The sequence below is a fragment of the Scatophagus argus genome, chromosome 4, assembly GCF_020382885.2.
Source record: "Scatophagus argus isolate fScaArg1 chromosome 4, fScaArg1.pri, whole genome shotgun sequence".
NCBI classification, from domain to species: domain Eukaryota; kingdom Metazoa; phylum Chordata; class Actinopteri; family Scatophagidae; genus Scatophagus; species Scatophagus argus.
Window position 1 is genome coordinate 6466651 of NC_058496.1, and position 26046 is coordinate 6492696.

Here is a 26046-nt window from a genome sequence, read left to right on the forward strand (position 1 = left end):
AGGTCCTTTTATGATGAGCTGAATATTGAAATGAATTTTACTATATCCTTGTGATGGGGAGATGTACTCCCCTGTTTACTTGGCACTTCAGTTTGTTGTAATGCAATTGTTTGTTATTTCTATGTAAGTACTTGAATAAAGAAAAATACCACTTAACCTCAGTTTACTTGGGTGTCTGCGTGCGCGTGTACGCCTGTGCGCGCACATGGACACGCGCACGACTTTTACGCTGGCGAACATGCCTGAATTATAGAAACCCATTGAATAAATACACGTAAGCAGTAAGTATTAGCTCCTGCTATAGTCACACGTTAAAATATTTGTGAGAATTTTTAACGCTTTGCTTATTTTTGATATTTAAAAAAACTTCAGAGGAAACACGAGCGGCTTAGCTCCGGACTTCCTGTTTGATGCCGGACTGTTGACTGGTGGAAATGGAGGAGGTCCTCGGAAGATAAAAAAAAACTACCCAATGAAATCGGAATAAAAGTTCACTCAAAATGAGCTGGTATGTATTTCGGCTAAATGATTAATTAAGTATATTAGATTAAAAGCATAATGTGGAAAGGATAAATGAATAATGACCGAGGTTACAAGGCTTGACGACCAGGCTCCGGCTATTTCCTGGTAGCGCTACACAAACAGTGAACTAGTGTTTAGCGTTAGCTTGTTAAACTCACTCGGCTCTCGAATAAAACCTTTCCTAGAGAGTTTTCTAACAGTTCGTATTGATGCAGCAACGTCTGTTTTGGTAAACAGCTGCTAGCAAGGCGTTAGTTGTGTCAAACACTCAACTTCGATCGCAAGGTGTTTGGTGAAGTCGTGTGTTTAGCTAGCTAACTTGTACAGCACCTTGTTAACTCCAGTTAGGTCGTTTAAATAGACGTGTGGAAATAGAACTGACTAACGCTACTGTCTGAAGTTATATCTGTTTGTTCACACTTTGTAAAGAAACCTAGTATGTGCCTTAACTTAGCATGGAAAGTGAATGTAGCTTGTTGCTAGGTCAACAGGGTCAGCAGTGAAGCCATTTAAAGGATCGATTCACCGCAGGCACGTTAGTGTTTTGATATGTATTTAAAGATCATTGAGGGTTTTTGCAGCTTTTTGTATTCCCGCGTGCACATAATATCAATAAGATGATGTGTAGTTTGCCACCTGTATATGCTGGGTAACGTTAAAGCAGGTCTGCACGGTCAGTGTCCCCAATATCCCCAATATACTTACTGTTATAAACCAGGGTCCAGGGCACTCACATGCAAACGTGGTTTTGTGTTACTCAAGTTTGAAAAGCTAGCTGTTGTTGGTTCTCTCGCGAAATATTTGCCTTAAGTTTGCTGTGTTCAGTTAAACTCAAAGTCTGCTGTTACCCACTCGAAGCAAGTTTAGCCTCTGACAGCTGAGCACAGTTTAATATTTAGATTTTAGGTCCACAGTTGGCACAGTTATTTCTTAAAAGTTCAGTTGTGTTTACCTGGAATCCTCAGAATTATTTGTCAGTTTGCCCCCAACTGAAGTCACTTTTACAAGTATTGTAGCTAGCATAGTTAGTTGATTAATTGCTTAGTTGTCTTAACACCATTCAGCAACTATTGTGGTGAGCAGTTAGTTTTTATGTAATTTTCCACGGAAAGATGCCAAACATGTTACAGAAGAATGAATATCTGTGGGTTTGGGACTGTCTGGTTTGGCAGAGCAGTCAATTTCAAGATGTCATCTTTTGTTGTGATGGCAGTTTGCACCAATTGCCTAGAAGAACTGAGAAAATAATTTTTCAGTCAAGACTCTTATATAGTGTTGCCCATATTTAGCTTCAGAAACATATTGTAGTTTACTGTTTAACTATAATGTTAATATGAAAGTTTAAGACAAGGCCAGCCATTTTGTGCCTGCTTGAAACCGGAAAAGCCAAGACCAAGCCCCACCCAGCCTGCAGTACATCACACCCCAACGGGAGCGTTTACTGGCCCTTTATTTCCCAGTGCATTCTGGTTGGAGGTTTTTTGGTGTTTGATCAAAAAGGCAATACTACAGCACTTTTCTCTGTTTTCTCTTGTGTTTTAGCACCAGTTTCTAAAATATTTCTACTGCACTGACGGCTACCAGCATTAAGCTGCTGTTCATTCAAAGATTTGGGAGTTTTGGAAGTTTTTCTAGTGCTTTGTAAATTCCTATGGAACTGCAGAGAATTATGGAATAAAGTTCATTGAATGAAGAGAGGTGGTGTTAGCAGGTGTTGTAATGATATGGGTGATCTGCACAGATATTAGCTGAATCTACAAGTCTTGAAAGCTTCCACCCAGCTGGTGATGTATCTGAGAAATTAAACAATACCAAACAAGGCTCTGCTATCTTTTTCAGCCAAATGGCAGCAAGAAAAAAGTATTTGTCCACAACAAAATATGTTTTGTACATTTCTGAATCTTGATTCTTCTCCCATACAAGTTCATTTAATTAATATCTCTCTATGATACACATTTTTCTCCACAGACCTACATCAGCACTAGTTCCAAATAGACAAGGAAAAAATAGGTTTGAAACTAAAATTCTGGGAGTAGGTTACAGATTGCACCTTTAACAATATGTTTTGAGTTTAGTTAGATCATCCAGGATTCAGCTATGACGGTCATAGCTGAATCCTGAATTGATTTTTACAAGATTGGAAGGTTTGTTATTATACCAGTCCTCAATTGTGTGCTGCCCTTTAGAGGTTTTAAAGGAAATCCTAATGAATTCAGTGCTTGATTCATAGAGACAATTCAAGCATAAATGGGGAGAAACCAAAGTGCATTATTACAGTCTTTCAGTTCACTCGTGATGTATATGTACATTAACTCCCTTTATAATATGTCACGCATTCTTAGTGTCAAGGAAGACGGTAATCATGTAAGCAGGACAACGTCGCTCATTTCAGTCAGACAGTCAATAGCTGGCAAGCGATGGTTCTACCAGCATGCACCGCCAAACACAAGGTCAAGAGTGGGGTGCTCGATTAGTGAAAAGAGTCCTTTATGGGCTCTGCTGACTGATGCATTCCAGTAGGGCCTGCACACTTGCTTCTATGACGTGAGCTATTTGACTCTGGGGTCATCGTCAGAACAATTCTACTTCCCAACATCTTCAACTAGCCCTCTGTGCTCCGTGGCATATCCAAGGTCGAATGATGCACTGTCCCTCTAATGGCGTACACATTTGCAGTTTTTGTGAAAAGCCATTGGTTCTTCCAGTCGGTGCGTAATTTGTCTCGCATAGAGAAGACTGTTGTGTCTTTGTTCTTGCCTACGTGCTTACTTGATGGCAGTGACGTGTCGCCTATTATAGCAAAGATCAGATAGCTCTGTAAATGTGCGTTCACCAACTTGATGATAATGACAGCAAATGTGTAAGAGAGGAGTTTTTTTTAATGCAGTAGGCCAGAAGATGGGAAATGACAAAATATTATCAACAACCTGCAATTCTTTGTCTTTGCATATTTATTCAAGTGCTGTAACGTGTATAAATACCATAACTGTAGATTATATTCAGTTATTCAGTTGTCAAGTATTCAGTGTTAAATACTAAGGCAGCATTCAGCTGAACTACTAATGCCTGCCATTACGAGGCTCAGATTCGTTTTCAGAAAAATTTGGACTTAAGCTGGTGTAAGTTTGCTGTCTTGTGGCAGGGCCTCAGCCATGTCACACACTAGTTCTGGGTTCACAGGACCCAACTTACCAGTGTTTCTAAATGTGACAGCCCCTACCGAAATATTGCTGTGTGAAGAAACGTTAGAAATGATTCTCACAGTGACTACCATCCTCCCTCTTTCTCATTCTCTCCCTCTGGTAGCCTGCGACATTTTCCCTCTCCCTCCCCAAAGCACACATCACCCAGTGTGTTTGCCAGTTCTCATGAGGAGCTGAAAAGAGTGACCGCTTTCCTTTGGCTGAGTGTATATACTCTGAATCTATGAAATTAAATATACCATTCGGTAGGTTAAAGGGAAACCTCAATACATTTACACTATGTTGATGTCATTGAGAAACAAATCCTGGCAGGTTAGCTGTGTCAAAAAGTAGCAAAAGAGAACACTGAATGCAAGCATTGAAATATATGTTTCACGGTACTTGAGTCTTTATACTTAAATCTTCCATAAGGTTTTTTGCTATGGATGTCATAATTTTCTCCCCGACACACCCACCAAATGGGAGCAAACAACAAAACTGTCAAACGTTGTGCAGTGCTGGTAGAAAACCAATTGTCCAACCAGAGAAACATAAACTAATGCAAAATTGAGAAAATGCTTTGAATACACCACTGCTTGCTCTCCATTTAAAAGCAATGCAACAAATCAGCAAAGTGATGTTAAACTTGTCACATTTCTTTAAATACAACCACTCTTGCTGCATTTTGACGCTGTGCAGCAAATATGTGCCTTGTTTTTACTCACGAGTTGCGTGACATTCCCTTAAGTTGTTTATCGTTGTAATGGACACACTGCTGTTAGTTATTTAAGCGTTCTTTATTCAGGACAACAAGGTCTCTTTTGCAAGACATACCTGAGACAAATTACATACAGCATCATCATAATACAATTCAGCCACACAAACAAAGCAGTCCTCACACACACAGACACACTAATTAAAACAATCACAATATTATTAACAAGAAACCCTCTAATGTCCCTCAGAGGAATGAGTGTCTTCAATTTGTTTTGCAGCTCCTTCCAGTTAGCAAGCTTCATAGTACCTATTAATATAAAACCTATTAGTGTGAGTCACTTGTGTAGCTGTGTGTAATTATTGCCTGAATTGCGGATTCATCATTCATAAACTGCAGAATGTTGTGGGTAAAGGTCTTACAGATCATGAAGGCATATGCCAGACAATAGAATGCTGCATTAGCAGGAGGACTAATGGTTACATGGAGAGTAGGTGCTTAACCACACTGACTGACTGACTCAAGGGTTCATGGGATGCGTACTCAACACAAGAAACTAGTGTTAAGGGAAGGCAAGTGGTAAACTTCTGGTGATTGGTAGGCGTGCATGTCTTATGTTTTCCAGACTTAAATCTCTGAAAAGTGATGTTGCAAAAATGCTTTCTGGCTGTGTGAGGCTGGTTTTCCTTATTGTAGCTGTGGGAGAGCTTCATGCAATTCCAAAGACTGCTAAGTACATATTTCACCTAACGTGACGTTACGGTGTTCTACTCAGGTAGTCGGAGAAAGGTGAGTCACAATGGATCGTGGTGACTAATTTCTGTGGTTATTTTCCGCGTTGGCTCACCCAAATTATGACACAATGGGTGAGACTACTTTCCTGAGCCAAAAGCAACAAAATGTTTTGAGGCGTTAGTAATCACTTTGGATTTTATTGAATACAGGATTAATCCAAACCTTCATTTAAGATAACGTCAGGACAACTGGTACCTGATACAAGCTAAAACACAGCATCAGTACAGAGCCAACAAATCAAAGGAACTCTTGATACCCGAGCCACGAGTGAAACCTGCATTTTTTTCTTTACTAGATTAATCCTGCAGTTATTTGACCATGTTGAGTTTTGTGATTGAGCTGTCATCAAAAGGATCTTCCCCACACATCAGTAGCATTCCCTGGTTGCACAACGAGGCCCTACATCACACCCTCTCTTTTCCATCTCATTAGTCTACACACCTTTCTTTTGACGCAGCTGCTGCCTCACCCTGCCTGTCACCAGCAACTGTCCATCATGTAGCTTAGATTTCAGGCTATTAGTGCCACATCAATGACAACCCACAGTCAAGCACATTGGTAAGACAATGTGTTTTCTGTCTCGTGGATTCACAAAGCACTCTGATGCTCAGCTCAGCGACTTACTAAGGCAAAGGCAGGGTTTTGAAATGGGGATAAAAGATTGTGTTTTAACTAAGGAGGAGCAGGTTTCTTTTTCTTTGCCCAAAACTATAGTCGGGATGTCGGTGTGTTTGTCTTTCAAGAGTGAAGAAAAGTTTGTATTTCATTCTGAAAATTAGGCTCTGCTACTGTAGTTACACTAAACCACAAGGCGTGTTTTGTGTTTTGATTGATTTGTAGCACTGGTATCAGATTTTCTTTCTGTCCTGGCTGTACCCGTTTCAGTCCCAGTATATTAGGGTATCTGCCTGATGTTCTGAAATGTGCATACTATTTTTCTAATATACAACCTAGCATGCACATCTGTGTTTGATTGCCAGCTCTGCTCTTGCAGAAAAGCCTCACTGAGATGAGGGGACAACCACTTCTGTTTACTGATATCCGCCTGCAATGGGAGCCAGATGTGTTCAGTGATGACATGAAGTTAATGTTGATGGCTTTTACCGCACACTCGATAGAATCAGGAATTAACACAATTCAAATCGCCCATGTCAGGAATCTGAAGGGGGCCACTTGTTCACCTTTATACCTGTGCCGTCCTCTAGTCACCCATCATGCAACAGATGACAGTTCAAGCATTAAGTAATCATTTTCATTTCCCTGTTGCTTATGTCTGTCTCTTCCTTTTGTATGATTGCAGGATTCCCTTCAAGATTGGACAACCAAAGAAGCAGATTGTCTCTAAAACCGTAAGTCACTGGTACACTAGTACTACTCAATAGTGCAAGAGTTGATTCAGTCTCCTCACAGTTCAAAAGGGTTTAATGTCTAAAATTCCACAAAGTTTATGTAAATTAATAAATTAAAAAAAAACATGCTTTAAGACTATTTTTAAAAATGATATGTACAACTTGACTAGTAGTCTAAATAATGTCATCAAAGAAAGACTGATTGGATGCCAGTTTGTCTGAGACATGCAGGGGGCAGAGGTGGTTACCTTGAAGTGACAGCCAGTGGGTGTTCTCCTTGCTGGAGAAAACCACTTCCAGTGTAATGGGTCTGTGGCCTGGCGGTCACTGTCAAACTGGTTTTCCAGCTTCCTGTGCCATCCTAGACAAAAACCAGGGAGTGGGTTAAAGGCTGCCCAGTTAGATGACCCACTAGTGACAAAGTGTCAGCTGCCTTCCTCGTTGTTTTGGCCACTGTGTTTAAATCCAGGAGCCCACAGAACCACAAGACAGGAACCCATGCTGCCTCTGTAACCTGTTTGGTGTATTTTAGAAACAAGGCTGGATAAACTGTCTTAGCTCTTGCTCACCCTGCGTACTTGATTTACTCCAAAACCTTTTACCTGCATTTCCACTGTGCCCCAGAGGAGTTACAGTTATGTCATCATTGATTCAGACCACAAATAAGCACACTCAGGATTTATTAATAATATGTGTTGCATCTTTTTCAATTTGTTATCAATATAATCTGCATCTTGAAACAATGTTGAAATCTCTGCAATTTATTTGCAAACATATTTTAAATGATGGTGTCTCAGAATTTGTCATGAAATGTCTTCCTTTTTAGGTTGAAAGAGATTTTGAGCGGGAATATGACAAGCTTCAAAAGTAAGTTTACATTTTGAATGTTTGTATTAAAGTAGAACTCGTAACTTGTTGGCGTGTTAGTGATTCTCATTAAAATGAAATGTTTTGTTGCCTTCAGTCAAAAGGTGAATTTTCTCAACTTTTCCCACGATTCATTTTATTTCTCTATTTTTATCTGTTCTAATTGTAAACCCAGTCCATGTCCATGGCTTGTTATGGAAAAAAATCACAGTATGATTATCTTGGTCAAAATATTAATTGTATGTGTGCGTGTGTCATCATCACCAATTAATTTTTTAAATCTTATTTAGAAAATGTGTTTTCATTGAAATGTTAAATTACAGAATAACAGCTTTTCATTCCTTCTACCATGATGCTGCTGCTGCTGCTGCCCCCACTTTAATCCTTTGTTAATTACTGTACACATGATAGAAAGAAATACTAGTGATTTGAAGTGTTACATTTAAGTTGTTATATTTGTGCTTATTTAAGAAATAGGCACCAGCCACAGTGTGACAAGGATGTTGGATGTCTGAAAACATTTTGATATCTTTTCACAAATTTATGCATGTTGATCCAAAATTAGATTGTTTTTGTGTGTTAAACAATTGCTGTGCAACTTTACTTTATTTTGGTTTTGCATGTTTATAAAGCACTCTGAGAAACTAACACTTAACACACGCTTCATTGTACATACAGTTTCTTTGTCCCACACAATTTGCCAGTCCCTGCTGTGTTTGGTCACTTTTTTTCTCAACATTGAACTGTGAAGGACCCACGTTTGAGCTATGGTGGAGTCTGAAATTAGAAATTGTGAACGAGAGCTTACTTTCTGTTAGATGTTCCCCTCCCTACTTCTATTAAACCCAAATTTAAGATAGAGCTTAAGAGATCTTGCACTTAACGTAAATGCATTAGTGTTCATGAATTCTGAAAAAATGTCCTTGAATGCCCAAGAATTTCATTCATTTGTGGACGTAGCCATTCTGAATGAAAAAATTAAAAACACTAAAAGCCATAAACTAAAAAGTACATTTATTAACTGTTGCCGGATCTTAACCAGACTACTCTAAATAGAGTAATATGATTTCAGTGTTTCTATGAATCGTCGGAGAGATACGGGTTCAGAGCATTTAAGCACCCAAGACCAGAGAGCCTGGTGCATCCAGTCCTTCTCTCACTGTGAGGCTGAGGTTATAGAAACTCCCTGAGGGCCCCGCAGAATGAGTGGGAGCACCATTTTTCTCTCAGGTTTTGTTGAGTAGGAGGGCCCATTATCAGCAAGGTGTGGTGCCAATAGACCTTATAGATGAGTCAGAGCAGCAGGCATGTACAGACATTCAGGTTCCCCACCCTAGAGATCCATATCAACACATCATGGTGCATCTGTGACCTAAATCTACTTGGTAGGCTTCACTTCCCCATGATTCCTGTTTTTGCATTGTCCACCTGGCAAAAGGTCATTTTGGGTGAGAGGAGGTAGGACTGTATACAGTGGAGGAGTGCCTGAAAATTGCTTGAATTTTACTCTTAAAAAGCTGTATGAACCCTGGAAGAAGGGTGTGAGAAAATCACTTTTGGCGTGAATTGTTTTACTTGGTGCAAGTGAAATTGCTGGTATAAACACTGCAATGGCCAGATTTAATTTTAACTTCCCGGCAGCATCCCAGCACCTCTACGCACCTCAATAGATTTTTTACTGCACAAGTAGCCAGTATCCAAAAATGGTGAGCAGTTTGTGACTTTAATCACATCCACAGCATAACATAAATACAAGGATAGCAGTATGGAGTTGTTATATATAATTTTTAAGATGCTGGTATCTGATCCGTACTCAGTGTTGGCCCATGTGCAAAATTCATGTATCAGAGTCGGTGTTGGGAACGAAGAAATGCTATGGTAACAAAATCAAAATCAGACATCTCCAGTTATTACAAAGATTTAAGCAGTGTCTGGTACGATTGTTTGAACTTGGCAGTGATTTATATTGAACTACAGTGCCTGACCTGGTCCTTGTGAGAATGGCAATAGCCAGGTATAAAATGGTTGAGTGTCTGTTCCGTTTCTGTTTTCATATAAAGGGTTTGTGTGTGAAAGTCATATAAAATGCAGTAGTGTCTTTCCAGTCTCCAAAAGGCGATGTGGCCTGGCGGTTGTGGCTGCACAAGCCCAACGTCGGGGCACAGGAGCATGGAGCAGCAGCTGTTCCACTATGTCGCTCTATTAGCACCTCTTGGAAAGAGACTCTAGGCTCACCTGGCACTCATCCAGAATGGTTCCCTAGCTGTCAGTGCTGATAGCGTAGGGAAGATGCAACACATTTTACAGTCGGAGTTAGTATCTGGAGCATTAGTTTCACATGCACTAACAGACATTGGTCTCAGAAAATGCTAGTTTGTTTACATAGTGAGATGATTTCACTCACTGTCCCGGAACCTGAGCTCCGTGATTGGCAGGGTTTTCATTGTTGTACTCTTAATTTTCTCATCTCATATCTGTCTCCTTTCATTACTCTCAAGTGTTAACTGTGTCAGCCAATTTACAAGACTATTTTAGTTTGTTTTACTTGATGCCCTCGATTAATTCCACTGGCAATCAGAACTGCATTCAAGTCTAGTTGTGTTGTGTTAATTCTCAATTGCTTCAACTTGCTGCCATCACAAAGACAAAAATAATAAAACTGACCACATATTGATATTTGCATATGTGTTTAACAATATAATATAACAATTCTCTAGTTGTGGGTATCACTCAAAACAGGCTTAAAAATAATGTATACACAATGATCTGAATTCTTCACAACACAATCATTTTACTGGGCAGCCTTTGGTAATGGAAATGGAGAAAGCTTTTGTAATCATCACTGACTAAATCCTGCCTCAACTATTGCTAATAATACACTGAATATAACTTGAGCAGGATTTGGTGTGATTACATCAACATCTATTTCTAAATATCTGAAATGTAAGAGTATACTTTGATGACTTTTAAGTGGAAGGCTGACATGGCTTATGAGACCCAGTTACATCTAATTGGTGGAGAACGCAAGAAGTTACTGTGGAGATTGTTCTGACAGAGTGCTTTTTTCCCTGTGGTGTGAACAATAAGAGATGAAGTTACATCATTCACTGAAAATGACATTTTTGGAACAACCTCCATCTGGTCTGTGGCGATTGAGTGCAAAATCCTTAAACATGTCAAGACAAACAAAAGCATGTAGGGGACAAGTTATGATAGAAAATAATAATTTTTTTTTTTTTTTTTTTTTTTTTTTTTTTTTTTGTTAGCCTTAGACCCTACATCTTCAGAGTTTACTGGCTCTTTGTTAGGACCACGAAAACAAATAAATTAAATTGCAACCAGAAGTCACAGTCTAAAATCAGAGCTGTTATAATGCTATATACATGTGTGTTATGATTGTACTGCACATGAATTTAGAGGTTTAGAAATGACTATAAGAAGTTAAGCTTCAAAACTCTTGGGATTATTCTGCACAAGGTGTATAATCCCAAAAAATAAACAGTCTGTTGCCTTGCTGCAGTTGGACATTTCTTTTAGTACCCTGTCATTTGTGTTTTAGTTTATGAAATCATGCTGCACTATTGTGTGTTCTCTCACCATATTAAAGCTCGACTGAGAAATGTAATAATCGTGATGATAAATAGTAATAATTTGGAGGTGCTTTATTCCTTTAAATCCCTGCTCCTTAGGTATAACAGTTTAAACAGCCAGTATCAAGGTAGGAGCAGTCACATTGATGTTTGGTATGCTGTAGCAACCCACCGTTTGTTTGTTTCCCTGCTGCTGAACCCTGTATTTGTAGGCAGCTGACTGCCATTTTTGGTTTGCATAGCCATATGTGTGTCACCAGTGTCTTAAAATCTTGTGGCCAGTGGCCATGGTGTCCCCACCAGAAATCCTATGGCATCGCACAGCTTAATGTAGTCCTAGTTGATTTAATCCCTGAAAGCAAAGATGGAAATCAAACCCCACCTCTTTCCCTTTTTCATCACACCAGGAGAAGTGATATGACAGCAGTCTCTGGGGAGATTCTAAACCCCTCGTTTGCCTTAATTGATATAATGAATGGCATGTGTTTTCAGCCTCCATAGTCTGGTAATTGCCATTTTTAACACCCATCAATAGAATATGTGCAGTGGAATGACTGAAGACATTAATGCTTTTGAGCGCAAATGTAGTTGACAGTAACAAGAAGGATTCCCTGTATTATTAATTAGCTAACGGATGTTATAATGACACTTTATGTGGAATCATTGAAATGTGTAATTTCTTCTTGAACCTTCTTTTTTTTTCTTTATGTACTAATTTCCCTCTCTGGGTTTTTCATTTGAATGTTTTGTCAAAACATCTCGATTTGATGGAATAGGATTTGAATCCCATATAGATTAATTACAATACAGGAGTGGATGTGGTGTACTTTCATTATTTTTGTCACTCTTGTCATTTTTTTCCCTATTCTATCTCTGACTAATGCCATTGTCTGATATACATTTCCGCACATATTTTTTCATTGTTTTCAGTGTTGCTGATGCTTTACTGTTTTACTAGACCAGAAGCTGGCTGATAATCATTCTTCTTCTTCTTCTTGTCTTACAGGCTGGAGGATCAGACGAAAAAGCTTCACAAGGACATGAAGAAAAGCACTGAGGCTGATTTAGGTATGTTACTGCCGGGTGTGCCATTGATCTCCACTTGTTCACCAACATACTTGATGTTGCTTGGCAGGTTTTTCAGAACGACGTTTGGTTGTCTTGGTTTGTTTGGTGGTGGCGTCAGCTCTCTGAACAATTCGACAAATGAGATAAGAGTGCAGGCCTTTGCTTTAATCTCATATAGTTTTTTTGGGCTATTACAGTGCGTGTGTGTTTTGGATTTATGAGTGTATCTTTTTATGCAGTGTTCAGTTAGGGCTCAGTTTATCTGCCATCTCTGCCTTCATTTATTCATGTATTTGTCGGCCACAGAGACCATGTTTACTCTACTTTTTTATTTGCTTATTTGTTGGTTTTGGAGTTGTGTATTTGGGAAGCAGCAGTAGACATGGCCTGTGGTAAGTAGTCAGTTGTGGGGGTGGATGAGCGGGGACGGATGGAGGAGTGAGAGGCTTCTTCATTTCCTCTCCTTTGTGCTCTGGAATATGGATGTCTGCATCATCAAAGTGTCATAGCTGTCAGGCCCTCATTATCGTTAATGGATTCCATCTGTTGCACAGGTCCCGTCTCCACCAACTGCTACTAAACAAAGACCTGGACGTACTCTGCATGTCAGCACTGCATTTAATACACTGCTTTCTATATCGACCATCATTTATTGAGTCAAGGGTGGAGATATGCAGGGCTCTATTGAACTCACTGCCAATTAGCTGCCAAGGTACGATAATATGTTTCAAGGGCTGCTCTGGTCCACAATTTCAATTAGACTAAGTAACAAAAGGCAGAGAAAGTGCCAGAGATCACTGTGCTTTTCATACTGAGAAATTGTTCATCTTGTTTCAGCTGCAGGTAATCACAAGGGACTTCACTTATTTGCACACCACTAATACAAATAATTAAATCACTACCCTTAGGTGACCTTTTGATTTTTTGTGACCCTGTAGTCGACATGCCTCTCATCTGTTTCAGACGATGTCAAATCAAGCAATTTGTTACTTGTCAAATGGAGAGAGATGCAGAAATGCCACACCACAGTAATTGATTGGTTGAACATTGGTCTTGAAAGAATCCCAAGGTAGTGTGAAAAGACTGTTCCAGATCTTCATGAAGCCCATTTTCACCACCACCCCTCCTGTCAGCTCATGTCTCCTCGGTGAAGCTCATTTATTTTGACTGTGAAGTCATAATCTGATATGTGCTTGGTGTATAAGCAAAGTGGCATGAGTACAGATTAACAGTAATTGGTGCTGTCAGTGTAGAAACATTGCAAATATTCTTGGTGCTCTAGTGAGTATTCAACACGGCAGCCAGTCCCATCAGCTTTGTGCTATTCCACTTTTGCTCTTTAGTTCTTTCCCAAAACCTCAGTTTTGACGACCCTACCACAAGCAAGCACATACACTGATGAAACGCTGCAAGCCTTGTAAGAGTACTCCACAAAAATTGTCCACAAGAAAAAAAAAAAAGAAGGAAAGATCTTGTTCTGAGTTGGACTAGAATGTGCACATTAAGACCTCTTCTCTTTTCACAATGCTATTTAATTGTGTTTTGACAGTATTTCTTCTTTTTCTGTCTGTGTGTCTGTCAGCCATGTCCAAAGCAGCAATGAAGATCTCTGCAGACCTGCTTAGTAACCCGCTGTGTGAGCAGGACCAGGCCTTCCTGGCGTCCATGACTGCTTTAGACACAGCCATGAAAAGAATGGAGTCCTTCAACCAGGAGAAGGTCAGACTCAACCCCACAGTCTTTCACAATTTAAAATTATTGAGTGTATCACACACTTTTGCTGTTTTTCTCTGCTTTGTTTTCTTGGCACTTGGCATTGGCACCGATACCATCAGATTGGTATCAGGGGAAATGTCTATCCTCAGACATACAAAGTAGGAAACTAGACGGGTTTTTGTTGAAAATGCATGTTTTCATATTTGTCAATATTGTGCAGCCTGTGCACTAAAAACTATCCGTATGTCTTTCCTTCTGCTGTTTTTGAAAAGCATCTGTGGCATCATCCTCTATAAGCTCAAGCTACTGGTTATCAGCTGTGAAAATTGATGCATTTGTGACTCACTGGTGTCTAAAATAACTCATACAATGGAAAGGCCTTTTCTCAACAGAAAAATATGCCCTACCACAAAATTCATAGGAGTGACTCTGTTCACAGCTTGTGAACGAGTCTGTTGTATTGCCTGCATTACTTACAGGAAATATTTGGCTTCAGTTAAACACATCAGAAGTTCACCCTGTCCATACGTCTATTTGGACTCGAAGAACTGATTAGAATTTGGTCACTAAGTAAGAAAATATTTCCCAGAAGTGTCTCATAAGATAAAATGATGAAGTGATGGCATTTTATATCCAAAAGGTCAAAGGTCAACTTCAATGTGACATCATTTTCTGTGTATTATTTAGCACCATGACTCGGAAACAGAAAGGCATATTGTGACCATATTTCACATTTCACACTGTGCTGATTGTAGAGTTGAAAGGTTGAAGATGTGTGTGAAGCATCCACATTTTAGAATTTATAGCTTGTTTGCAGCAGCATCCACGTTTGAAGCACTGTCCGCTGTCATGGCTGCAGCTTCGTGTTCTGCCATAATTAGCTTTACTGGCCTTGCATGGCCTCACATACAAGGAATTTAACTTTTGCTGTTTTTTTTTTCTCTCAATTGAACCACCGCATACTCACTGGCTTTTCACATATTGTGATTCAGGTGACTGTCATTGTAAAAAAAAAATAAAATATATATATATATATATATATATACTATACGAGTTTGCACAGGCATGGATATGAACTACAACTTGACTGGTTGGTTGAGGGATGCGGCATTAAGGTTGTAATACTAGCTTTTGTTTCTATTGTTATATTTAGAGTATTTGTTGATTTAGAGTATGTTTCTCGCAATCTTTGTGCTTTTCACTCTTGTATGTTTTGTCCTAAGGGGCAGCCGTAGATAGGCAGATTTCTTTCCAGAATTGTGAGCGATACAGCATACTCTTGCTTCGCTTTCACGCAGTAAAGATCTCTTCTTTGACTGTTGGGCCTCTTCAGATTATTTGCTGGTTGCACTTCAAGTTTTTGATTAGAATCATCGCCAAAGGTAGTTATAATGTGAATCATAGTGGCATCGCATGTGTGCATCCTCAAGGCACTACACTGTGCAGGGTAGACTTTTAAAGAGGGAAAACTACAGGAGAACACAGAGATCGCGCTAAGGCAGATACCGATTGACTTTTTTCCATCTGTGTTTTCTTGACTCATTGCCCTGCTGTTAGGTGTTCTGTGCTTTTCCCATTTGTTGCCTTAAAAATATTCCCCTTTCTTTTCACATTTAGTTTTGTACGAGAAAGATTCCATAACCTTTACGACCTTTGTTGAGAAAAATGAATACCTTTCTACAAAGTCAATCTTTTTCTTTATTCCATGCTTAAGTGTATTAGCATCTCAGGAATAGCACACTGTCTGGCTTTGTACACATGGGGTCGAGCTGACATGATTTATATTTTTTGTGAAAATCTCATGAAGTGGACTTCATTTCCATATAAAATTTAACTGTAACTTTTTCCACAATAAATGAGAGTAAAACAATGTCAGTGCCGCAAATCCCCCTATTAGAACATTAAAACTAATTGCATCAGTTTTGAAATACGTTGTCAGTCTGCAGCTTGTGTTGATGAATACATCTCATCTTAAAGTGAGCTGATTAATGTCATATGGAGAAATCTCATGTCAGTGTATTTTCATACACAACGACTTCAATATCACACAGGATGTAAAAGTACTGTATTAAATACAAAATATGCTGAATGCCCAAGGTTTAGTGAAAGCAACTATACTATAGCACTCACTTTTGGTTCTTTCTTTTCTTCTTTAGCTTTATAACATACCAGTCTTTCAGACTGGCTTTGCTCACAGCTCATCAAATTTTACAGGAGCAATTTTGAGTGACTAGACAAAGTAGAATGTGGGTTGGACGGAGCGTGTGGGTTTGTGACCCGGGGTGCGTATGTTCCAGGACTTGGCTTGGTCGAGTGCCCAGGAGAGCAGTCCTGCCAGTTTCACTGTTTTCAGTATAGAGTAACTTTTACATTCTTCTGATTTTATACAATATCAAATTTCCTTCTTTTTTTCCACTTTTTGCTGTCTTCAAATTCGAAACTGAAGGCTTTTTATCAGTGATGCCAAAGACACACTTGACTCTCAGTAGAGATGTTTGGTACTCTGAATCCACATCATTTGAAAATCAAAGTCTCCCTGCTTACCGTTTTCCCCCTGGCTAAAATTGTAACCTCGGAGATCTACTGGATCCTGCAGTTTGCGCTCTGTAGCTCAGTCATCTCTGTTTTTAATATAATTTTCTATTCTCATATTTTAAGCAGTCTTGAGTAGCAAAGGTGCGCCTTGTCTTTATTGTGTTAGTTGTGATTCTGTTGTCTGTCTTCATGCGGTTTAGTTTCCTTCTTGTGACAGTGATTCAGTCACTTGTGATGGACAACAGTCACCAACTGTATTGACATGGTTGTGTGTGTGTGTGTGTATATATATATATATATATATATATATATAAACACACTTTCATCCTGAGTGGATTTTGACAGCTAGGTCACACCTGATTTACTTCTTTCAGTCTTACTAAATAAAAATCCTCACCTTAACACAATGTTCAGTTTCAGGTTTGGGCAGGGCTATGTGGCTCCATTTGTAGAGTGGCCAAAAGTGAGCTGGAGGCATAATAGTGATTGTGAGCACTTTTTGGTCAGCCTGCTATGTGAAATATCACCTCAGGTTTGCTAGGTGTTTAAAATCCAGCACAGCTCACTTGAACGCTACTCGAGCTTCTCCCTTCAAGCTGACTGTTGGTTCTGACGGCACCAGCAGCAAACCCTACTGCTTCAGCAAAACAGACACAAAAGCATCCACCCTTTGCTCTTCTCCGTGTTGAGACGAGATATTCTGCCGTAGGGCTCGCAAGTGAGAGAGCCAGCAGATAAAACGTGCAGCGATAATGAAGGCAGCAGTGGCCCAGGTCTGTGTGTTTATTTCTGGGGCTGAGGAGGGCGCACAGCCCCGCCGGCACACTGCTGCCGAAGCTGAGCCCCAGTGTAGATGGCGGCAGCGCAGTAGAGGATGCTCCGTTTGGAGGGATATTGATTTCCTCTGCGATCTGTGTGTATTTTTGGGAGGCCTGTGTGCCAGGATGGCCTCTGCCCCGTGACTCACTGATGGAGACTACTGCTTGAGCGTCGGCCTCAGGCTCTGCGGGGCCTCCAAGGAATAGCTATACCCCCCCCTCTCTGTGGGAAGGGGCAGAGGGTAGAGGGCACCAGCATGCTTAAGTAAATCTGCCGCTGTTGTTCTCCCTCCTCGCTGCATGCTCTCACCTTAGAAGCAGCGGCGCAGCTCAAGTCGGGGAGGGGGGGATGGTGTGAATATGTAAAACAAAGAAAATGTGAATTCCCATGTACTTATTTGTTATTGCTTCTCTGTTTTCCCTCAAACCACAATCAACCATTTTGTACTTGGAAATCTGCCGGTGTGAAGCAGTGAGTGTTGCTGTATGTTCTCATAGATGGTCAGGGCATTTTTACAAAGCACAGCTGCGATCTCGCTTCCTTGTTGTTGTCTACTCAACTGTCCTTCCAATAGCGGATGAACATATGATTAGTGGTGCTGCTCACTGTTCTCATGCAGCTGTCACTTTACATCTTGCTGCTTTAAAATACTCGTGCACTGTTCTTAGCATTTACTCCTCACTTGACTCGATTGCCTGGTTAACGTAGCATTCTGTCATGCTCGAAGACACAGTAGTAGCAGTCATTTTGAATATGCAATGTAAATGACGCTGGAAACTTTATTAATTGTGCGCCAACTTCTGTCGATGAGACTTGGTGCCGGGGCTGGAGGCCTCAAGATGAGATGTTCGTTTACTTCCATTTAACACCCCTCCTCCCCCCTCCCTCCCTCCCCTGTTGGTGCAGGCAACCAGAAGGAGAATGCAGGAAAATATAAACTGTTATTGTTAAAATGTTTGTTTGCAAAGAACTTTCATCTTGTAAGGCAGCCCACCCTCCACAGGATTTGAAATCAGTTGGGCTTTGCTTTCATGTCCGTCCCCTGACAGTTCCATCCTTTTGTATCGCAAGCTCAATGAATATTCAGGGGTTTATCCTCAGGGCTTGTGTACAATAAAATAGTCAACGTCACGAAAGTTTCTTTACAAGAACCCCCCCTCCTTTTTCTTGAGTGCTCTGTTTGAAATATACACAATTGCTGATGTTTGTGCAGTGGCCTAACTTAGCAGCTAATGAATGAGATGAGATGTAGAAGCTGTTTTGTTCTGACTTCAGTTTGACAGTGAATGACATTTTGTAATATTGCTTCTCTTGATATAGTGATGCTTATTGATTATTATTTTTTTTACAGGTCAACCAGATCCAGAAGACCGTTATCGACCCACTGAAAAAGTAAGTGCCCATCTTGATTTCTTGTACACTACTTTTTATACTTACTTTTTTATACTTTTTAACTGCCAGATTTTAAGGGTTGGCCTTAACTGTCTCTCTATACCAGACCAGGGTCAAAAAGTTGTTGCTAATAAGTTTAACATTTGTTAGGAGTAGTAAAGTGGTGTTTTGTTTGTTTTTTTTTTTGCATAAGGTCTTACAGTGAATTTAAATGCTTTGCAAAATCAGAGGAAAGTACTGTAAAGGCAGTTTAATTTCTGTTACTTAATGTTCTTGATGTGGTAAATTCACATGACATTCTTGATTGATTAAGTCCAGTGCCTCTTGACACTTTTATTATTTTACCCACACTGGTCAAATTAAGGCCTACAGTGTAGTAATACAGATTGTAAAACTGAACTAGGAAGTGAGTGGTGCTCGTCTGGTGTGTAGTGTGTCTGGAAGAAAGTTTATTTGGTTTTCATTCCTAATACTCGCCCCCATTTGAGCAGGCTGTGAGTGCTATTCCATTCCTTAAGCCTCACTGTTACACACATACACATACTGTACACACGCACATGCAAAGCAGCCGTACTGAAGGGAGTGGTTGGACTATCCCACCCGTCTTCCGGAGAGCTTGTTAAGGTTTTGCTTCCTCCTCTCAGCTCCTCCCAGGAGATTCAACAAATGCTGTCTAAGAGAGCGCACGCATGTGTTTCTATTGCAAGTTTATAGTGAAGCCCATAAGACTGTTAGTTCATTTTTCAAAATAACCAATGTGAAGAGATTCCTCCATAAAACATGAATAGTGTGTGTGTGTGTGTGTGTGTGTGTGTGTGTGTGTGTGTGTTAAGCTCTTTCTTCCTCGTGTGCTCTGGTGGCGGAGCAATGACAGGATGGAATGGTTCTAATTTCCTCTTCCTGGTGGGCGGCAGGCGGACGTGTGGGCAGGCTCAGAATATGGCAAAGGGCCCAGCTTCCTGGGCCCAGAGCCGTGGACTAGTTGAGGAGGAGAACTGTCTCAGGACAGTGCACGCTCTCACACTCTCACACAGGCACATACGCAAATACCAACCCAGTTTTTGGAGGGGGCGCTGTCTTACAAAGATGGTATTTTGGACCATAAAGTTAGGCATTTACATGATTCTGAAATAGAGTGCAGGAAGTAAGTTCATAAACGTGTTTTGAAGCTGAGCTAAACTGACCTCCTCATTGACTTTTTCCCTTCTTAAAAACGCAGCACTATTAGTTTATCAAAGTGTCCTCTATAGAAAACTGAGACACAAAAGCTACTATACTTTAAAGCCTCCATTAAGATTCCATTAGTCCATCACTAATGAATATTTTTCATTGTTTACTTTGTCTCAAAAATACTCTATTGGTGATCTTGTGTCATCATGAAGAGAATTAGAGAAGAGTTGAAAAGGAGAACGATAATGTTAATGGAAGACCTTGAATGGGGTGCGTGCGGATGTGTGTGTGTGTGTGTGTGTGTGTGTGATTGCTATTTCAAATTTAGGCATCCATCCTTAACACTTAGTGTGGTAAAATGTACAGTAAACAAATGAAAAAGGGGCAGCTCCTACTCCACCCCTACGTCTCTTTCCCTCTCTCAGGCCCAAACGTGGATTTCATCCACTCAGCAGGGTCACCGGGTGACATCACTGTGTTTATATGAGGGGAGGGGAGTGCGTGGGCACTGAGTCATTTGTGTTATCTCGGCCTCCTAACCCTGGCCCTTTCTGCTCCGTTGCTCTTTTGGGTGAGACAGAAGTCAGGCCTGTTTTGAGACCTCTGTCCTGGGTTGAGCACTGACTGGATGAGCTACATTCACCCCTCTCAGTCAGCGGAAGACTCTGACCCTGGGGCAGGTTGTGAGGCCTGGAACTGACGGGATTTGGCCTTAGCCATTAGACTGATGCAGTTTATTGGGGTGAGGTGCAGGGATTTAATTTGATTTCATTTTGTTGTGGAATTACTGCAAACAAAGTTTTGTTTTGTTTGTTTGGTTTTTTTTTCTTTGCACAGGATGTTATCTATCTTTTTTTCCCATCTTATCTGTTGTGTCATTGTATCCAGGCTGCGTGAGTTGCTTGAGTTTTGATCAACAAAACACAAGGCAAGTTGCAGCAGATCAAACTCTCCTCCTGCTGAGACAAAGGAGGTTCTGTTGGCATGTGCGTCATACACACAGTGTTCCCGTTGCCCATTGCTCTTACACCATTTATACAACAGGTGCTTGTTATTTTACATATTTTAACAAAACTTGCCACGTGATGTAACCTTGTCGACATTCTTCATGTCTTCATCTGCGACTGTGACACATTGAAGGTGGTAATTTGCACATAAACAATTCCCTTTCCCATATTTTTAGTGGTTTGCTGCGTGTTTTTTGCAGTAGTGAGTTATGTGATGGTGATAGTCAAGAGGGACAGCCAGCCTGCTAGACTGAGGGTGTCTAGACCAGACTTGGGCTTGGCCGACAAGGCAGACTTGCCTGTCTGTGGATTGGCAGCTGCTCATAAACACACTCTCTCGTCCAGATGCTATTTCCATCCAGCCTTTACACCACACCCTGACCTGTCACATGGATAGTGGTGTGCCCTTGGCCCCCGTGCAGCCCTCAACCAGCGTAAGACCTCAGTCAGGCAAGACTGACCGCAGATGCAGACCTAACCATCTGACCGGTAGTTGTCCAGCCAAAGCCGGGACATCGAGGGAAAAGTCCAGTGCCTGGACAGTTTTAGACCAAACTATCATTACTAAGTACGTATAGTCACCTTCAGCCAGGGCCACTGCTGCATATTCTTGCCTTTGACACAGCTGAGTCACGATAACTTCTGGACAGAGATCCCTGTGCAGTTGGCTTTGTGTCTAGCTCTTCCTCCTCCTTCAGCCCTCAAGTCTCTCAGTGTGCTGAAGCGTAGCTGGCAGTGCTGTCCCACATTAGAGGGCACAAACAGCAGGCCATCATGGTATGTCATGAGGAAACAGCACCGTGCTGTCAGGTGAAGTACTCTGGTGAGAATGCGATCGGCCTGAAAGCTGGTTTGCTGCTGCGTTGTCATCAGCCAATCGGATCATGCTGGAGAGCAGTCGTGCCTAGAGGGCAGTTACATAATCCCTTGGCACTTCAAGTATGTGTACACTGGAACAGATAGTAGACTTGAGGATCGGCATCCACCCCTGCCATAAACTGGGCCAAAGCAGTATTTTATAAATAGCAGTGGAGCGTGGGCCGCAGGGCTGGGCTGAGCTGAGCTGAGCTAGGCTCCGTGATGTCACTCAGATGCTACAAGACCACTCCTTGCTTAACTTCCTGTAGTAAACAGTCCCTGCTTGTCTGAGACTGATCCTCAGTTCACATCACTTTCTACTTGCCCCCCCTTGCCCTCTGGTAAGGTGCACAGGCAGACACAGTCGTAATCTAGGATTTCACAATCAGTCTGCAGATTCCCAGTGGTTCCCCCATCTGCCACACAGAACAGGGCAAGGGTTGGCATGGAGAAGAACGTAAATCTTGAAGCCCACACGTTTTGTGGCCAGTAACACGATGGGCGGAGATGCACGTAATAAACTATTGTAGCAGTATGCCTACACAGTTGATGAAAGGCTCTAAATGAGTCATTCAAAAAAAAAAAAGCTATATATTTCTCTCTTCGTTACGATTGTTTTTATTACTCACATGTTGCAGACACCTGTGTGAATAACCTTGTGGTTTGCCTTTTAAAAACACTGTCCCTGGTTTGTATTTCCGTGATGGAAAGGGCCAGCAATTAGTTTCTTAATGGTTGTCTGGTTTTGGTGTGTTTTACTATTCATTTGTTAATGAAGGCTGGGATTTTAATAAGAGCTCACGCTGCGGTCTTGTTTCCCCTTCACGTTTTTGTGTGTCTTTTGTCTTTTTAAACTAATGAGAATGGAGCGTGACCACCTCAGTTTAAAGAATACTGGGCCTTTATAGCACGCTGTATGTTAATAATGCTAAAATTAAAAGATACTTCAATTCTTGTTGTTTAGATATTATCTATTATTCTTTTATATTAACTTTAATGTTTCTATATATAATTTGTATTAATTGTTACCGGGAGGAATATTTCCTGTATACAGTATTTCTGCTTCCCATTAAAAGCAGCCACAAAACCAGTGCAACAAGTCCCAGGATGAAGCTCAGACTCCTGTTGCTAAGTTACAGATGAGTGTTTTCCTATTTTTAGTGCTGAAGACAAGGATTCTCGTTGCAAGAATATATTTTCATTTGGAATATGATAATTGTCACAAAATGAATTGTTTCATGCCATTTTGAACTACAGTAATTAGATAATAGATTAGAGGAAGCTTAATGCAGAGCTGTCCTCTGGGGTTTGAGAGTACCTCTACAACAAGATGGTGAGGAGAGGGATTTTATTAATTCATGTTGACTTTTGCCAAGATAGGCTACAATGTAGAATGTGCATGTTTACAAATTTTATTGAGCAAGGAGGGTTGTCTTAATGATTTCAGTGTTTTTTTTCTTTTTCAGTACCCTCTTCAGTATTTATTTATTTTTTTTTAATTTTTTGTTCATGTGCATGCACCCCTGTATGTGTTTTATGTGGTACCCTGTTGGTTGTGTCAGTGGTGGCTGAGGTTGTCTGTTTGTTGCAGGTACAGCGGCGTCTTCCCCAGCCTCAACATGGCAGTGAAACGACGAGAGCAGGCGCTGCAGGACTACAAACGGCTGCAATCGAAAGTGGAAAAGTATGAAGAGAAAGAAAAAACGGGGCCCGTTATGGTCAAACTGCATCAGGTATTCTGAGTTTAAAGCTTGCGTCGAAACACGTGATGGTCCACTCTATTGCTGCCTCTAACTGCAGAGGAGCAGAGTTCACCTGCTCTTCCATGTTGCATGTGTTGTGAATAGAGCGCAATAAGTTGAAAAAGACACAAATGCTGACTGGATATGAACAAAAATAGTTGAGCACATGCATACTGTACATGTGCGCTCCTTCACCCACGCAAGCTACCAGGCTCTCAAGTAGTGCCTTTTCAAAAAGGCACTGCTGCACATCTACAGGCACGTAATTGAGAATTGTAGACACACACGTACACACTGTGAGGCCACTACAGAAGCGCACACATTCACAGATAGCGCTGCAGTGTTGCCTATGCGATTGCCTCTAACACATCCTCACATGGCGAGCCACCCACACACATTGAGGAAAGCACTGTCAGGGGAACAAAGCCTTGAAGAGGGCCCTACATTCCTGCCCTTTGGATCCCTGTGCACTTAAAGAAATGATCCTGACAAAACACTCCTGTGCCATTTCAGCTGGTATGTCTAAAGGAAACTAACTAATGATCCATAATGCAGCAGATAAACAATATGTTGTAGTTTGAATATAGCAACTCTTCCCTTCCCCTTAATAAAAATTCTCACCCTCTCACACATATTCATTGTGCATTCCATAACTCCATGCCTACAGTAGACTACCCACTAATACATTCACACACAGATCAGTGGTGCTGGAGTCCACTCACAGCCAAGTCTGCCCACATTACCCACTCCTCCTCACTGTGGTCGTGATTACAGCCTTTTTTTTTCTTTGCACTGCTTCTCCGTGGGAATTAGGCAAATATTTTTCTGAACAGTAAGAAAAGACACCAAAGATGGCTCCATTGCTGAGATACTTAAAACTAACTTGTTTCTCTTCACAGGTATTTGTCTCTGTCATTTTCTGCAACTCCTTGCACCAGTGTTTACTTTTGTGTAAATTATAGCATCAGTTTATGTGGTGAAATGAGTGGCTGTTATGTAGAGGTAAAGCTGATGGTGACCCCTGGTGACCCGGTCTTTTGTCGTTGCCCCCCCCCCCCCAGGCCAGAGAGGAGCTCCGCCCGGTCAGGGAAGACTTTGAGGCCAAGAACAAGCAGCTGTTGGACGAGATGCCCAAGTTCTACCACAGCCGCATCGACTACTTCCAGCCCAGCTTTGAGGCTCTCATCAGGGCACAGGTTTGTGATTCTCTCCCCCACCCCAGAAATGTGCAAGGTGCTCACACATGTATCCCACAGTGTTCTCTTACGCCCCCTTAGAGATGGTTAAACAGTGGATAAAGTGTCTGATGGATAGGAGTGTGTAATCCTAGCAGTCTGTCTCCCTCCACGCAGTCCTAATGTGATTAACCCGCAGTGATGGCCCACACTACTGTGTTTAGCCCAGGAAGGCCTCATCTGTCTGGCTCCAGTGCAGCCCTGCAAGTCATCCTCTAACCTGAAGCTTCTCTTAAAGCAGCTGGGCGTCTCAAGTTAGCGCCACCATGTCCCCCTCCCCCACCCCAGACCTGCCTGGCCAAGTCATTTCCTCTTTGGGACAGCCACTGGCACACTCCTAATTAGTAAACTAGATTATCCCAGACCTAATGACAATTATGGACTTCTATGATGTACTTTGAAGTTAAAATTAGCAAACAGTGCAATCAACTATATCCAATATTAGATACTGCCACAAATCTGAGCTCAGGTCTTCTCTCTTTTAAGTTTAAATCTCATTTTTACCCTTTTACCTGACTTTGCATGGTGCAAGAGCTCTCATTAGTCAGGCTGTTGCTTTTTTTATTCATTCTGCATTATCTTTGTTCGTGCAGCTCACGCACATGAGTGAGCATTTACACATGTTTACACACACAGCCACACGTGGGTGGCCAGAGAACCAGTGGACCTCATCCCCAGGCTTGCTGCATGTGCTTGGTTTCATCCTCCACTCCCTTCTCTCTCAGCCGCTGTTGGCTGCTCAGCTCCCAGCGGCAGCAGGAAAAGGCACAAAGGCTGCCTTTGTTGTGAGCATTCAGCTTCACTACCACGAGTCCCGTCCAGTGACTGTCAGTGGGACACTTGGCCTGACCTGTCCACCTGTACAGATGTCGATGAATTGAGACATTGTCTTGATTTCTTTCTCCCAGTTTTGCTTTCTCTGCTGCATGTGTTCATTGTGGGGAAAAAAAGCCTAAAAGATTACATCCTTTGTCCTTCTTCAGTTGATATTCTTTTTGTTCCTGAAACAGTGGTCAAGCATTGTTAAGGATGCAACTTAAATTATTCATTATTTTTTGTAGGCCGGAAGGTCAAAGTGTAACCTCAATGTATAAATATTAAGCAGCTGGGACTATGGTATGTTAAAATGCCCAGACAGAAGTCATGTAAATTAAAGCTCTGCTTTACCCAAAGGCTCCGTTTCGTGTTGTAGGTGGTCACAGTTGTGCGAGGCTGCGTTTACTCCTCGCGGTGACTCGGCTAATTGTAATAGTAGAGTGTCTTTGCTACAGAGGGCACCCAGACACCGATCTGGTGTACATTATCATCACTGGTCATATGGACGTTTCCGATGGCCCTTTCAACAAGCCACTTTTGGGAAAAAAAATATCCGCTTTACCCCCACAAACATCAGTAACCTGATACTTATGGCCCACTCATGTGGTTTAGGTGGCAAATATTGGTATAAACATACAAAGATCTCTCAGACTGGGCACATAAAAAGG

General features: G+C 41.3%; 1 protein-coding gene across 1 annotated transcript in view; it reads left to right on the forward strand.

The window, feature by feature from the left end:
- Positions 1–243: 243 nt before the first annotated feature.
- bin3 (bridging integrator 3) overlaps positions 244–26046 on the forward strand; it is a 28139-nt gene continuing 2336 nt past the window's right edge. The window contains exons 1-8 of the mRNA XM_046387146.1: positions 244–508; positions 6515–6563; positions 7390–7430; positions 12027–12088; positions 13671–13807; positions 18510–18550; positions 23177–23318; positions 24389–24523. Coding sequence (XP_046243102.1) covers positions 501–508; positions 6515–6563; positions 7390–7430; positions 12027–12088; positions 13671–13807; positions 18510–18550; positions 23177–23318; positions 24389–24523 — 615 coding nt within the window. The 5' untranslated portion in view covers positions 244–500. The remainder of the gene's footprint in view (positions 509–6514; positions 6564–7389; positions 7431–12026; positions 12089–13670; positions 13808–18509; positions 18551–23176; positions 23319–24388; positions 24524–26046) is intronic.